This window comes from Nyctereutes procyonoides, unplaced genomic scaffold (genome assembly GCF_905146905.1).
Source record: "Nyctereutes procyonoides isolate TBG_1078 unplaced genomic scaffold, NYPRO_anot_genome, whole genome shotgun sequence".
Classification (NCBI taxonomy): Eukaryota; Metazoa; Chordata; class Mammalia; order Carnivora; family Canidae; genus Nyctereutes; species Nyctereutes procyonoides.
In genome coordinates, this window is record NW_026575139.1 from 10,184,020 (window position 1) to 10,200,560 (window position 16,541).

A 16,541-nucleotide genomic window follows, 5' to 3' on the forward strand; every position below is an offset into this window, starting at 1 on the left:
GACATGTAAACAAGTAATATAGGCAATACAGTCTGGTAAGGACAACAGTGATCTCTATACAGTGTATTGTGATTGATAATGGAGGAGGGAGGTGATTCTGGTACTTTCTCTTCTTTGAAAAGCATCTAGTTTTTACTGGCTACCTAGTAGAGCCTCTGTTCTGGTCCACTTTTGATTCCTGGTTTCCTTGGATAGTCCTGAGTGCATCTGGTCCCTAAGCTCCACATGGTTCTCATTTTGTTATGCAGAGATTTGTCACTTGTGTGGTTTCTTGGTCTTCATACCTGTTATATGCCAGCTTTACTCATTAAATATGAATAATTTCAAGTTGTTAAGTCTTTGTTTCCCCATATTATGCTTTGTGAATCCTGGCTGTCAATACTGTAGTTGTTTCTCTTGATGCAGGTACTTATATCCAAAGTGCTGCTATGAAGGAAAGAGAATTTTATAAATTTTGTGACGGGTGATTGAGATAGAATTTAAAGCAGACTCTTAGCCCCCTTGTGTACACAATCATACCCTCCCTTTAGTTTTAACTGCTCTGTATTTAATACTATTAAAAATTCTTTTTTAAAAAAACATTTTTATTCTCAACTTCTGTAGCCCCAAATGCAGCAGTTCAGAGACTCTTTTTCAGTCTTTTGATTTCCAGTTGGTGGGATATATTATATCTGGGATCATCTTGAAATTACATGCCATTTGAAGTATGGCTTATTTGTACATTTTAGAAAAAGTAAAAGTAGGAATAACCAATTTAGTATCACAGAAAATATTTGCTAAGTACTTGCAACAGTGAAGATGGAGTTTATAATCTAGTGGGGGATTACATACACACGTAGACATACATTTATATATACATATATATTTAGGCTTAGGCATATCTGTAGGGCTGAACTAGTGTTGAATCTATTACTAGCTGAGATAGCATGGTATTAAAGTATAACACAATCTTAAAAATAGCGATGGAAAAAAATTGAACAGATAGGAAGGTCTCTGCCACCTCCTGTAGTTGGTCTTTGGGTAAATTTCTTAACTGTCTCAGTTACAACATTTGAAGTTCTAAGTTCTGTATTGACTTAACCAGATTAGTATCCTAAGAGAGTACCTCTTTAATCTTTTTCAAAATAATGCATATTGTGTGTGTCTTATGGCGTATCTTCAGATAATAAGTGTTTCTTTTAAAGCTCTGCATTTAGCTTTTTAAATAATTGAATCATTTTCTGTGTCTTTAAAATGTGAAAGAAGCTTTATCTTAATTTTTACCGTCTTTTGAGAGGTGGGTAGAACCTTAACCTCTAAAAGTAAGATTTTAAAACTCTATAAACGAGGGGTTTGCAAACTATGGCTCCTATCTATTTTTATAAAGTTTTATTTGAACACAGACACTTATTTGCATATTGTCTGGCTGTCCTACTGTAACAACAGAGTTGAAAAGTTGTGGTAGAGACCGTATGGTCCACAAAGCCTAAAATACCCACAATGTAGCCCTTAAATAGGTTTAGGAAAAAGTCTTGGCAAAATACAAAGAATAATCTTGTATAAATCGCCAGTTTATTCTTTAATAGTTTGGTTTTTCCTTCTGTCTTTTAAAAACACCATTGCCAGTATCATCTTTCCTTTTTCCAGTTTAGTGCAATTTATATCTTCTAAAGTATCTGAAATTATGTTTTAATATATTCTTACCGTTAGCATAAAATTATCCTTTGATTTAACAGGAAGATGAAAAATTTCTGACAGATTTGTTTGCACAACTAACAGATGAAGCAACAGATGAGGAAAAAAGACAGGAATTGGTAAGAAATTTGATACTTCTGAAAGGTGCATAGAGCTAAAACGACAGGTCTTTTATATTCATTTGTTCTTTTCCTTATTTTAGGTTAACTTTTTAAAAGAATTTTGTGCGTTTTCCCAAACGCTACAACCTCAAAACAGAGATGCTTTTTTCAAGACTTTGTCAAATATGGGCATATTACCAGCTTTAGAAGTCATCCTTGTAAGTTTGTTTCTCATGATATTTAATTACCATTATATATTATTATTATTATTTTAATTTCTTTTTTAAGATTTTATTTAAGAGACAGCAGGAGAGCAGGAGCCAGGGGGAGGGGCAGAGGGTGAGAAAGTAGACGTCCTGCTGTGCAGGTACTCCAGATCATAACCTGAGCCAAAGGCAGATGCTTTACCATAGAGCTGCCCAGGCGCTCCCAATTACCATTATATTTTTAATCCACAAAAATTTATTTTTATGTAACATCCAAGTGTTTGATTATACCCAGTATTTAATATTAGCTGTGTATTACATAAAGTAGAAAAGCTATACAAATTTAGTATTAGAGAGCCCTTAGGCTACTGAAAGAATATTCAGATGAATTTTCCATGTTTTTAAAAATAAATTAACTTTGCAGCCTGTTAAAATGTTAAAGAAGAAAAGTAAACAGGAATAAAAGAAAGTAACTTTATCCATAAAACAAGTTTTACATGCCACATTTCCTTGATCTTGTTGCAGTGTTTTTGTTATAATTTGTTAGATTTTGGATTTACATATCTATAAGGTCCATATTTTTATAACTATGGGAGAAATAAGTGCTTTTTATCTTCAGGGCATGGATGATACACAGGTGCGAAGTGCTGCTACTGATATATTCTCATACTTGGTTGAATATAATCCATCCATGGTACGAGAGTTTGTCATGCAGGAGGCACAACAGAATGATGATGTAAGTAAGAAGTTAACAGAGCAAAAAATAACCAACAAGGTAAATATTATTTGCACTAACAGTAAGTATTAATACATGGGGAGCTATAAACTGTATTTATTATTTATTTTTAAAGATTTAAATAGCTGATATTTGGGGAAAGTGTAGCCAGAATGTCGAATGGCTTATTTTTCCCTAAACTGGCTTCTATCTCCGTTTACAGATTGTGTCTTACAGCAGTTGTTAATGCTCAACTAAAATGTCTTAAGTTTTTGAGATCACGTTTCTTAATTCTCTCATTAACTTGATAATGTCTTGTTTTAATCATTTAATAAATTATTCCTCTATATATGTGGAACTATAAGTAACTTCCTTAGGAAAACATTAATTTTGCTAGGGATAGCTTCTCAAAATCATGAAGAATGAAGAAATGAAGCACAGTCCCTTGGAAAAGTATTTAGGGTGCTTGCTTTACTGCCTGTAACCATAAGGAACAAGCTGTTGTCTTGTACACACACACACACACACACACACACACACACACACACCAGTTTTAAAGTACGTGGGGGTCTCTGTCCTGATAACATGGAGGATGCTCTTGGAGGACATGGCACATGTCCATGGCAGCCCCACATGTGTGTGCTCTTCCCTTTCAGTTGTAGAGAATTAAACTAATGATACCATTTTTTTTCCTCCTTCCCCCAAAATCTTACAAGTAACTTTTAAGGATAAACAGATATATTTGCCCTCAAATGCATATTAATAGGGGACAGGGGTGTCCTCTTTGAAAAAAAAATTATGCAGAATTCCTATCGTATTTTTACAAAATGAGAAGATAGATCTTCTATCTTGTACAAAAAAAATCTTAATGTGTGTCAAAGTGAAGTGGAATGTCCAGCAACTTCTGTATTTAAGGTTCTTTTTTAATTGTAGTGTAAGGTTAAATGTAGAAAAGTAAAAGTTTGAACTGTTGAATATTGTGTCACCTTTTTCTTTAATAAAGTAGTCTTATCCAGAAAACCAAAATACCTGTATTAATTAAAAATAAAGGCTATTCTTGCTTGGCCTGGAACCCACTAGTTGCACATACATTGATGTACTTCACTCACATGCAGTAGGCCTTTTGATTTCCAGTGTCTGTCTTTATGTCCATCCTACCACTGCATGTACAGACAAAAGCAGAGATTTCCCTGCTGCATCCCTTTCTGTTTGTAGTTACTCCCTGGGCCGGGAACACCAGTCATAGAGCCTCAGGAAAACTAGTAATCGATTTTCTGTGACATTTGGAATCTATAGAATACATATGTTCTCTGTGCTCCATGCTATCTAAATACCATAATCTTGTTTCCCCCAATTTTCACACATTTGGGTACCAACTAAATTTATTTTAAATGGAAACGCTATCATTTCCATAAATGGAGAACAGATACAGATCTCATTTGCCATAAATAGAAGGAATTCGTAGAAATGCAGCGCAAGTAGAACAATGTTATAAACTCTAGCTATATAGTCTCTTAAACTGAAGTCCCGTTAGCTTTCTTCAGAAGGGAGATTTTGTTAGCAAGAAGTATAAAGATCTTTAAGCACCAAACTAACTTTGTTTTTGCTGTAATCAAAGGGACTTAACGATAATAGAGAAAAAATTCTTTTTTTGTATTAGTGTAAATGAATCTGTACCACACTTTAGGGAAACTCTGCTATATATCCTATGAAAGAAGTTAGTCATTTCATTTTGATTGCAGTTAACAAATCAGCTAGAGCTAGGCATAATGCTGTAACATGTCATAGTGTGCACTTTTCCATTTTCATAATAAGTGATCCTTACTGTGTGTCCTTTTTCTCACCAGGATATTTTGCTCATCAACCTCATTATAGAACATATGATTTGTGACACAGACCCTGAACTTGGAGGGGCAGTCCAGCTTATGGGCCTGCTCCGAACTTTAGTTGACCCAGAGAATATGTTAGCTACTGCCAATGTAAGCCACAGGCCTTTTTCTCTTTTTCATACTACTATGTTGTTGCTTATTGCTGGGAGGAACCAATGCAGTTAAAATTCATGGAAGTATTTTTGATCCTTAGAAAACAGAGAAGACTGAATTTCTGGGTTTCTTTTATAAGCACTGTATGCATGTCCTCACTGCTCCCTTACTGGCAAATACAACAGAAGACAAACCTAGCAAAGGTAAGATAATGCTGGTCAGTAGTGAGGTTCTTTGTTCTTGAATTCTGAAACTCAAAATTGATGTTAAGTAATAGTCTTTAAAATTTAAAAGTTCAAGCCAGGGGTGTCTGGGTGGCCCAGTGGTTGAGTCATGATCTGCCTTCGGCTCAGGTCATGATCCCAGGGTTCTGAGATCAAGTCCTGCATCAGGCTCCCTGCCGGGAGCCTGCTTCTCCCTCTGCCTGTGTCTCTGCCTCTCTCTCTCTTTCTCTGTGTGTCTCTCATGAATAAATAAATCTTAAAAAAAAAAAAAAAATTCCGAGCCATTCATTTGGTTTACACAGAGGTGTAATATATTTTCAAAAGAGGTGTTCAAGGTAGAATTTCTTTAAAGTGCTATAATTGGAGATGATAAAATGTAAAAGAGGAGATCGTTGTTTTCAGAATTTAAAAACAATTCTGTTAAAAAGTAATATTTGTATTTACATACATTAAATAGGAAGTAATTGTGAAAAAAATAATTTTAAATTATTTGCACTTCAGATGTGTAGAACAAAGCTGCTTACTATTAAACTTTTTATTTGTGTCGAGGATAGGAATTATTCTTATTTCTGCATTTTATACCTTTAGCTTTAGCTTACATGTGTGTTTAATTCAGAAAGTAGTTTTAGGGTCTTCAGTGGGTAATCCCTTATTGACATTTCAAGAATAGTAGTTTGTCATATGAATTATCAGTATGGTATAACTTAAAACACCACTTAGAAAGTAAATGTTAAATTTATCCTTTTTTTGTAATTCTAGAATCAAGTCTTGGAAACATGATACTCATTTTTCCTATCTACTGTATTCATATTAGGTAAAGCTTGAGGCTTCTTTCCAAACACACATATTTAAGTTCTTCAAACATTTATTAAAAACCCATTATATGGGAGGCACTGTGCTATAATCTTTAGGGACTAAATGGGGGAAATGAAAAAAGTAAGTAAAATATTTCCAGAGGCTTGCTGCCTGGGGAGGAAGAAAGGTAAGCCAATAATTATAATCCAGTGTGGGTTCATCCTGTGTAATAAAGGAGCCACAAAACACTGGAATCATAGGAGCAGGGGAGGAATTGCACCAGACCACATGGGATCTTTCCGGATCTCCTGTTGTTATGTGCATATCTTACGAGGGATGTGTTAAGACATGGTAGAGCATTCTTGCACTTTAGAATAGAGCAGATCTAATAGATCGGTGTTCCAGCTCTGCCTTCCTATTCAGACTTGGGTTTTTTGAAACTAATTTCTCATAGAGTCAAGAAAACGTAAAGCGCAGATCTTGGCACACGGAAGGAATTCAGTGCTCTTTCCCTAACTTTAAAATTTGGGGTTGATAGGATTTTACTTTGTTGGAACCTGGATACTTAGATTTAGAAAGGAGAAGAATATTGGTCATCAAATATAATTGTGTTTTGTTTTTAGATGATTTTCAGACTGCGCAGTTGTTGGCACTTGTACTGGAATTGTTAACATTTTGTGTGGAGCACCATACCTACCATATAAAGAACTACATTATTAATAAGGACATTCTCCGGAGAGTGCTAGTTCTCATGGCCTCAAAGCATGCTTTCTTGGCATTATGTAAGTGTTGCTTCTGGTAGAATTATTTATTATCTATTATCATGTTGTTGGTACCTTTGGGTTTTATTGCCTCAGAAGAAAAGATCACTGATTGATAGATAGCACTGAGTTCCTAAAACATATTCAGAGAAGTTACAGAATACCCAGCACAAATGTCTATAGGTGGTCCATTCATTAATTGCACACATTTTTTCCATTTTATTGAGATATATTTGCCATAACACATTTTATCTCACATATTTTAGAGCAAAGGTGCCAAACGTAAGTGTCCAGATCCAGCCTGTGCTCTATTTTTGTACAACCTGCAAGATGAAAAGTGTTTTTTAGTTTTTTTTTCTTTTTTTTTAAAGGGTTGTTTAAAAACAACAAACTACAGAGGCTATATGTGGCCTATAAAGCCTAAAATGTGTACTTGTAAACCATATTAAATGGAAAAGTTTGTCAACTCTTTTAGAGCAACAGATAGGTCATTCTTGATTATATGTTTTTCATATATAATTTATATGTAATTTAAAAATTTATATAATTTTCATATATAATTCATATATAATAATATTCATATATAATTTAAAAACTGTGTTTTTAAGGCCCTAGTTTGTTGAAGTAAAACATGTTTCAGAATTGGAAATAGGTTATTTAAGAATATTCTTGATCACGTAGCAGCCAGCCTTCTGTGGTAAGTTGACCAAATTTGGGGGTTACCTTAGAGGCTCAATAAAATAATGTCAGCTGGTAACTTCTGCCTTTTGGTTTTTATAGGTAAGTTTGGTTGTTTTTTGGTGGTAGGTTTGAAGGCATCACAGTCATTCACTAGAGGCCTGAACATATATATGTATCCATTTTTGCTATTTTTTAAACTCATTTGCAATTTTTTAATTTAATGGATTTTTAAAAGTATCCTAAAATTTTAAAGACACTGTTTACAAGGATGTTTCTGATGTTGATTTGCTCTATAATATTTTATCTTTAAAATAGTATTAGAAGTAGTTTTCCTTCTAAAAACATTAAACTTTCTATCAGGTTACAGTTTTAATTGCCTTAGTTTTTTCAGGCTAATGTACATACTGCAGGATGGACTGAGAAAACACGTAGTCATGGTGTATTTTCACTTTCCAACTTTCAGATATTTAGTGCAGTTACTTTCTGTTGATTGTCTAAGAATGTTGATGTTACCTTGGTAATCTTTTTCAGCCAAAGGGTAACAGGTAGCACTTTGTGGCATCAACCTACACTGCTAAGGACAGCAAAAATAAATGGATTATTGATATGCCGTACTAATATATCCGTGAACTTAGCACTTGCAAAAGAAGGGGTTTTAAACATCAGTTTTCCTTATATACCTACTTCAGCAAAAATGAGAGCCCCTCGACCAAGTTTAGAGGGTGTTTGTACCAAACATTTCAAACATTTCTTTTGTGTTAACATACAGAAAGTTTTGTTTGAGTGTGGGAAAGGGAGGTTAGGACAGAATGAAAAACTAAGTAAATGAAAAAGTTTTATTTCAAGAAATGTATTAAACACCATATTCTATCAATTCTAAGCTCTGCATTTTAGGCATTTATCATCTCTCAAATCAAGGTGAGTCTTATAGTTGATGACATGTCATTGTGATTGAAAGTTCTGTTTGGTTTCCTTAGTAGAAAAAGTTTTTTGCAATCAGGGGATCTTCTATTTGATGAAGGATGCTGGATACCTGGTACAAGGAAAACACAGAGCAGTAAGATCTAAACTCAGCTGTCAAGGGATTCTGAGTTTTGTTAGGAGGAGATAGTCATGTAAAAATGAAAATGTCAAAAGTGCTATATTGCGGTGTTTGGAAGCATAGTGGAAATAGTTTATTCTACATGAATGAATCAGAGCAGGAAAATTTCACAAGAGAAGTAAATTGGGTTGTGGCTTGGTCCTGGGAGAATGTGACCTTCTTGATTGAAGGCACAGTTGATGTACAAATGTGGGAAAAGTGTAGCATGATAATGGTTTGGTGTAGATAGAACACTAGTCCAGTGGGAGAGTGTCAGGAAAGGAAAAGGCTTGCAGTTCAGTTCATCTCACTATTTGGCTTGCAGAAAAGAAATTTTCTTAAAATTTAATGAGAACTAGGAAGAGATTTATTAGAAGGAAGGATATATTATAGGAAACTAAGCATGCTAGCAAAATTTTAGTTATGTTTTATTATTGTTAGTTTTAATGATAACTCAGTTTGGAAAATGCTGACTCTTTCTCAAATGATTCACAGTGTGGCTGTCTTCCCAGATTGAGAACATGAGTAGTTTCTGGAAGAAGATGCCAGTCATTAGGAACAAGTACTCTAGGACTGGCTGTAGAGCATACAGTAGGAGGTTTTGATCAATGATTTCTAAAAGGGCTAAGTGGGAGATTTAGGATATTTTCAGTCTTCTAAGATTATACACTGAGAATATTAGAGAGTTTTATAAGTTATTTAGATGCCCTATTATAAGGACAACTGATGATGAATGGTTAAATGTAAACAGTTTGGGGACTTAGAGAACATCTCAGAATGCTTTTATGCTATTTAAAGACAATCAGATCTGTAGGGGAGACCAGCGATCCTTTCAAAATTTAGGTCTGTTTAAGGTTAGATATATACATATACCAGTTTTAACAGTCTTAATTTCCTTGGCCTTTTAGGATTCATGTTGTCTGGTCTTTTGTTAAAAATACAGAAATCTACAACAGGAATGAAATTAAAATTTTTTTATTGTAGATAATTTTATTCAGCTATTGTAAGTTACATGAGGCAAAAAGTCTCAACTTGTGACATGAAATCTCATGTTGTGTGAGGTAAAGATGAATTACTTGTTTTAGAGATGGTTGAAATGAAGCACCAAAGATTCCTGGCGTGTTAAGGTTAGAGATAAGGGAAGCAGAGTGCACTTTACATTGGAAGTCCTAAGGTTCTGCTAATGTGACCTATTCCAAAAGCTTTCTCTAATTTCCTTTGAGCAACTTGACTTCCTAGAACTCGCTGGTAAATTTTTGAAAGCAACTTTCATTCAACAGCAAGTAGTGGTTGGCTATTTCTGATGCAGGTTTCTTTTGCGGGGAGGGTTTGAGTGGAAATAACCCAGTTCCGGGTATAAATAAGTGAGGGCAAATGGAAATGAGGAGTGAAACAAAGACCATTAGAACCACCTTCTGTCTGACACCAGAAGTTTCTGGACAGAACTGCTGTTAAGGAGATAGTGGTGCCACTGCATACCTTAGTGAATTCTAGGAAGGGAGTCTTCTTCGCTATCCAGGAACTGCATGCAGCCCACAGGGTTCAGCTAGTGTGTGTTATGGTAGGACACAAGTCTCTACGAAGCCTGCCTATTTAGAAATACCACCTCTTAAAATAATAGCTCTTGCCTCAATTACTAAAAATTTAACAGGTGGCCTGAGCTCCAAACTATTGATTTTTATTCTTACAAATGGAACTGCCTCCCTAGTTCCTTTGTCAAGTGCCATCACAAAAGAAACAAACTCTGAAATCATTGTTTTGGGACGATAAACCCTTGTTAGGCTTTGACTTAACACACAGGTGCCTCTTACTGTTTAAAATGTCTTATTTCACCATGCTTCTGTATTTGAAAATAATTCAGTAGTTTCAATTTCTAAAAAAAATGCAATTACTATTCTATAAATTATTTTGAAATTCCCTGCCCAGAGTGTCATTTTAGAAAGAGACACTCTTAAATAAGTTGCATTGTTAAGGCAGTTTATAGCCAACTGTACCTAATTGGGCATTCACTTGTGGACCTCTTTTCTGCCAACTAAAGAAACATTGAGCTGCTTTACTCCTCTGCCTTCCCACCCAGAAACCGTGTCAGCATGGTTGCCTGGCTACCTGCTCATGAAGGACTTGATTAATAACCAATTGGCAATTTAACGAGCCACTTCCATGATCTCCAAAGAAACCAAAATACAAACACAATATTTAATCTTGCCAACCGAAGACGATGTGACTGCATGAAGTGAGTATGCTTTTTTGAACTGTTTACAATAAGTGGGGCATTAACTTACTGACAAACTCCATGTAGGTAATGAGGGCTTTGTCTAGCTGTTTGAGTATATTTGGATCTTGACGAATGGTGACTTAAGTAACTCTCCATACCTCAAGATGTAAATATACCTTTTTAATCTGTAAGTTAAAGCCTAATTAATTGTAAAAAGGAAAACCAGGAAAAAAAAATTAAAAAGCATACTCGCTGCAATAAGCATAGAGGACCACATTTTAAACGCAACATCCTCTAAATTTATTTCTAAACTATGGGAAGGCAAGTTTTGGGTCATGCAGTTTTGTGGGTTTTTATAGTAGTTCTCCCAACACATCCTCAAACCAACTGGCATAAACCCAGAACTCTAATGCAAAATAGTTAAGAGTGTCCAAAAATAACGATCAAATTATACAGTGGATTGCCCTAATAAACAGTGGTTTTTCTATTGTTTTTAAGGTGTGTATAAAAGGATCTATTTAGACTTTCCTCATCTTCAGTAGTATGAAGTTAAATTCATTGGTTAGCCCTAGTTTAGCTCTTATTTTAGATGTAAAGTACATTTTGGTCATTAATAAATTCCAGAATTTTTCTGGCTCTCCAAGACTTGTGTTCTATAATGACATATGCTACTTCTAGGATACATTTTTCTGACAATGCTTTGCAATCCTTATCTTTAGGTTCACACTTCTGGAAGCAGTAACATATCACTGCACGAAGAATTGTATTTATTAAGCAGGTTTATTTTTTTAATAAGTCTGAAATATGGAAGTGTGTGTAATTTGAACAATAAATGCCTCTGTGTTTCAGGTGCTCTTCGTTTTAAGAGAAAGATTATTGGATTAAAAGATGAGTTTTACAACCGCTACATAATGAAAAGTTTTTTGTTTGAACCGGTAGTCAAAGCATTTCTCAACAATGGATCCCGCTACAATCTGATGAACTCTGCCATTATAGAGATGTTTGAATTTATTAGAGTGGTAGGTTCTGTATTTGTTAGAGTGTTGGTTTTAACTTGAGAATACTGAATGTGTTGGTATTTTTTGGCTTGATTACATTTGAAAAAAAAAATTTTAAAAGCAGCTTGTGGGAAATTAAGTTCAAAGTAATGAAAACCAAAACAGTCTTCTCTTGGCAGCTGTGAATCCCTCGTAGGATGGCTTGAAAGAAAGCTGATCTAATCCTGTCATGGTACTTTAACTCATTATAAGAAAGTAGAATGACAGCTGACAGAGTATTTTTTAACTTTGAGGTTTTCTGATTTTGGACTTTGCCCTCTTTAAAGAACAATTACATAACAGACTCGATTCTTTACTAATAGTAGTAGGCTTGTGGTTCTCCCACAAGCGTGTATCAGAATTACTTGTGGCACGCTTTTCTTAAATTATGGTAAAATATTTATCCTGTAAATTTGCCTTTTTAAGTGTACAATTCATCGGCATTAAGGACATCCACACTGTTGTGCAACTCTCACCACTGTCCATCTAGCACTTATTGTGGTGTGCTGGTCCCACCCCCACACTCACCCTCACCTGAGTAAGAATTATCTGGGGTGGTACCTGGGCATTTATTTTAGGAAGGCCCATGGTTAACTCTGGGATACATCAAAAATTGGAGACTGCTGAGTAGCTAGTTATGCCTGTTTTCATTGTTTTGTTATCTCTAAGATAGGCTAATAATACAAAGTTAAACTACTTTGGGCAGGTTTATGAATTCCCTACAGTTAAGCCTCCCATCTTGTTAAAATAACATTTTTCATATTGTATTTTTCATTATAATTCTTTTCTATAGGAAGATATAAAATCATTAACTGCTCATGTAATCGAAAATTACTGGAAAGCACTGGAAGATGTAGATTATGTACAGACATTTAAAGGATTGAAGCTGAGATTTGAACAACAAAGAGAAAGGCAAGATAATCCCAAACTTGACAGGTAAATTACCACATTTTTTAACCTATTCAAGTTGTATGGTGGTGCCTCTTTTTGCTTGTTTCATATTATTTGGCTTGGCCGGGGGAGGGGGTGGTTGTAGCTTTCTCTCTGAGCCAATGTGAATGTTTTCCTGAAGGCGCATGTGGTATTAGTAGGATCTTTAGATTCCTCCTCAGGCATATATCAAGCTAGATAAAAGCAAAACCCAACAGGTATGTGGCAGCAGGGCTCATATATTCAAAGTAAAATAAAAATAGGATTTGCTTTGAATCATGTGACTTCATATACTTAGGGGATATATGTATTTTTTTTTCTTAGGGGATATTTTAAAGTCCACGAATTAGGACTTGTTTCTAATGTTAACAAGTTGAATAACTGCTCCATAACAGTACTGTTTCCATAATAGTTTGATTCTACTAGTTAACATGAAATATGATGGAGTGTTTTTTTAGTTCTGTGAAAAGTCTTTTTTCATTCTCCTCTCTGTATATAAATCTGTAATCTCCTTGATCTGTTTAATTTGGAGCACCACTTGAAGACCATTTTGGACGAAATCTATTTAAGATTTTATTTGAGAGAGAGAAGCAGACTCCCTGCTGAGTAGAGAGCCATGCAGGGCTCAAGCCTACGACTCTGAGATCATGACCTGAGATGCTTAACTGACTGAGCCACCTGGGTGCCCCCGGTCTGTTTACTTTCTTCTCTTTATTCCTAGTATGCGTTCCATTTTGAGGAATCATAGATATCGAAGAGATGCCAGAACACTAGAAGATGAAGAGGAGATGTGGTTTAACACAGATGAAGATGACATGGAAGATGGAGAAGCTGTCGTGTCTCCATCTGACAAAACTAAAAATGATGATGATATTATGGATCCAATAAGTAAATTCATGGAAAGGAAGAAATGTATGTTTTGAAAGCTGGGGAAGGAAAAAATGGCGGCTTTCTCACTCTAGGCTTATTCTGTGTTTCTTGACAAAATGATGAGTATCTACTTTGGCATGACATAGATTTTAGAGACTTTGCTGTTTTCTAGGATGTGAATTAATAGCTGTGGGTGAAAATATGGACCAAATTTTCTTAACCTGACTTAGGAGAAATACATTATTTCAGGAAGGGGAAGGACACTGAATACTGAAGGTTTTTGTTCCTTCTCAGTTCTGTACTGAACTTGTGCTTTTCCCCAGCAAAGGAGTAAGCTAGTCCATTGTGTTTTAGTGCCACTTCATGGTGTGGTGGGGGTGGGGGATTTACTAAAGAGGAGGATGGGTGATAACTATTGACACTATTCTTCGTTTTAGTAAAAGAAAGTGAGGAAAAAGAGGTGCTTCTGAAAACGAATCTTTCTGGTCGGCAGAGCCCAAGTTTCAAGCTTTCCCTCTCTAGTGGAACCAAGACTTCTCTCACCAGCCAGTCACCTTCAACCAATCTGCCTGGTTCGCCAGGCTCCCCGGGATCCCCAGGATCTCCAGGCTCTCCTGGCTCTGTCCCTAAAAGTACATCTCAGACGGCAGCTATTACTACCAAGGTACAGTCTGACTTCTGGACCTATCACATTTAACCAGGTCTCAACAGTAATTGTGACTGAGATTTCCTTTGGTTACGGTCTCTTGGAACTGATCTAACCTTTGTGAATGAGAGAGAATAATTCTCCCCCTACTTACCTGAATGTCTGGAAAACCGAAGCAATTTATGACCAACACAAAAAGCTGAATGAATGATTTTGGTTATTTGCATTTTAGAACTCAGGTTCAGATTTGTGTCAGAACATTTACAAAAATTTTAAAGTTATTCCTTACCAACTTTCCTAATTAAAGCCCATCTAAAGACTTGTGTAGGGGAAAACCTCATTATCTGGACACTCCTAACACTGTTTTGCCAAGGAAGAGTTATAAAACAGAATTAACCATCCTCTATCATTACCATTTCATATAAGAAAGGATCATAGTTTTAACACCAAAAATGTGGATAAGACAATCTCGGAATAAAAACCAATTCTTTTGGCCATGTCCTGCTGCCTTTGGACTAGCAGTTAACAGGCTGGCATTTGGGATTGGTTGCTCTAGACCAGGAATATACTGCCGCACACACAGTTCCTTTTACTTTGACATGAGCACGAAACCTCTGAAGGCCAAGAAGTGAATATAAGAAATGCTACAATGAAGGGGCAGGCTGAGGGCAGAGGGGGGTGGTGAGTTTTTGCAGAGCCACACGCACAGAAGAGCTGCAGCGGTTTCTGGCGAAGGCAGAGGTCTGCAAGGGTGCCAGCAGGCAAGGCCGAATCACCTTCCTAACTTCTAACAGCCAGTCGGCCCTCATTTCTAGTGGCCTGCTTATCTGCTGTAGTTTTCAAGATTTTGCTAATGCATGAAGTCTTACAAACAGTAATTACTAAATTGAAAAAGTTTTATCTCCTGGCTCATTTGCTAAATTTATAAACTCAAAATTTTATTTTTTTAAATTTTATTATGGAATATACAGGAAAAATACAGGGACTCTCACTTGCATATAATCTCACCATCCGGGAATAACCACACTTATAGTATATCGGGGTTGGGGGATATGTATCCTTTATCTAGATTTTAAATATGTGTTAAAAATACAGTTTTTGAGAAATTAACCTTCTTTCTGAACAGGGAGGCCTCGTGGGTCTGGTAGATTATCCCGATGACGACGAAGATGATGACGAGGATGAAGACAAGGAAGACACGCTACCATTGTCAAAGAAAGCAAAGTTTGAGTCCTAATAGTGGCAACGGCCTGTGATCAGTACCTGTTGAGAAAACTGGTTCTCCACCCCTCCCCCCTACAAAATCCACAACAAAGCAGTGGTCTCTTGTGAAGGACTGATCCAGATCAGCCTCGCACACTTGACTTCTGCTCATCAAGTGCCAATTCAAAGGAGCAGGAGGAGGGGATACTATACATTTAGGGGAAAGACTTAAGCCTTTGAGCTCTCCAGCCTGGACCACACATTGCCCTTTTCTCAGGGAAGGAAATGGAAACAAAAAGCCAACAGGGCAGGGGTTTTGTAAGTGGAACTCTGGATTGACTGGTCAGTTGCTACAATCAGAATATGCTTTCTCGGACCATGTTTGAGACTCAGAAGAATAGGCTTTTGTGCCATAATTCTTCACTAGTTAAGAATGCCAGCAGTTTCTTTGTATAAAGAGACCTGCCTTTAAAATCATACATTCTGAACATTTTAGTCAAGCTACAACAGGTTTGGAAAACCTCTTGGGGGAGGGGCGAATATAAAGTTTCCTCTTTTTTATCTGTTCCCTTTGCCCTTCAAACTGCAGATTTTTTTTTTTAAAGTGGGGATCTGTCCCTACTTGATTAAAGATTGAGTGGAATTCTAGATGTGGTCATTTGTGTCATAATTTTTTTTGTTTCATTTTGTTTTTGATTTTTTTTCTCCCCTGAGTGTATGCTTAGTTGTTGAGTATATATATTTGGGACCATTAAAACTTTTTTTGATGTAATATAACCTAACGTTGTGCTGGTACCTGTTTTACCATGTGTAATTTTTGTTCTACATCACAGTTCTTAATTTGTTTAGAGTTTTATGAAAGATGGTATAGTTTTTATTGACAAAAACAAAGTAATCTTACAACTATGTGCATACAAAAGCAATACTATTTTGTGACTAAATATTTTATATTAAAATTTACATCAGCAACTGTCTCGAGAATTCAGGGAAATAGAGTGGAATTTAAAATTTCAACAGTTTTGTTAAAACTAGAAACGTGAAATTAGTATTCCAAAGAGATTCTGAAATTTCATATCTTGGGAAAATGACGGTACATTAAATCAAAATTGAGGCTGGATGATTTAAAAATAACATTTGACTTTTGAATAATAAAAAGAAAAGTGAAGAGTAAGAGAAATTGTATTAGTTGTATGTTTCCTTTTTTTTTTTTTTTTTTTTAACTATTCCCTTTGGAATACCAGCTGGAGTTGTAAGTGGTGGTTCCTAAATAAATACTTGGCCAAAGGACCATCAGCTATTCCCTTGTTACAACAGTACTTTTAAATAGGTTCTTTTTATTGTCTTAGGTGTGCTAAAATTCTTTTAGGGAAATGAAAACAAATACTTTAATGTCACACACCCTCACTTTTTTTTTTTAATA

General features: G+C 35.6%; 1 protein-coding gene across 2 annotated transcripts in view; it reads left to right on the plus strand.

The window, feature by feature from the left end:
• Positions 1-15,769, plus strand: part of PPP4R3A (protein phosphatase 4 regulatory subunit 3A) — a 37,496-nt gene extending 21,727 nt beyond the window's left edge. Inside the window, exons 5-15 of one of the 2 annotated variants that reach the window (XM_055303941.1) lie at positions 1,716-1,793; positions 1,877-1,993; positions 2,601-2,756; positions 4,544-4,675; positions 4,779-4,881; positions 6,321-6,479; positions 11,285-11,454; positions 12,266-12,408; positions 13,124-13,314; positions 13,710-13,936; positions 15,045-15,769. In XM_055303941.1, the coding sequence (XP_055159916.1) occupies positions 1,716-1,793; positions 1,877-1,993; positions 2,601-2,756; positions 4,544-4,675; positions 4,779-4,881; positions 6,321-6,479; positions 11,285-11,454; positions 12,266-12,408; positions 13,124-13,314; positions 13,710-13,936; positions 15,045-15,155 (1,587 nt within the window). In that variant the 3' untranslated portion in view covers positions 15,156-15,769. The remainder of the gene's footprint in view (positions 1-1,715; positions 1,794-1,876; positions 1,994-2,600; positions 2,757-4,543; positions 4,676-4,778; positions 4,882-6,320; positions 6,480-11,284; positions 11,455-12,265; positions 12,409-13,123; positions 13,315-13,709; positions 13,937-15,044) is intronic. The other variant, XM_055303942.1, reaches the window with a different exon arrangement.
• Positions 15,770-16,541: the final 772 nt, after the last annotated feature.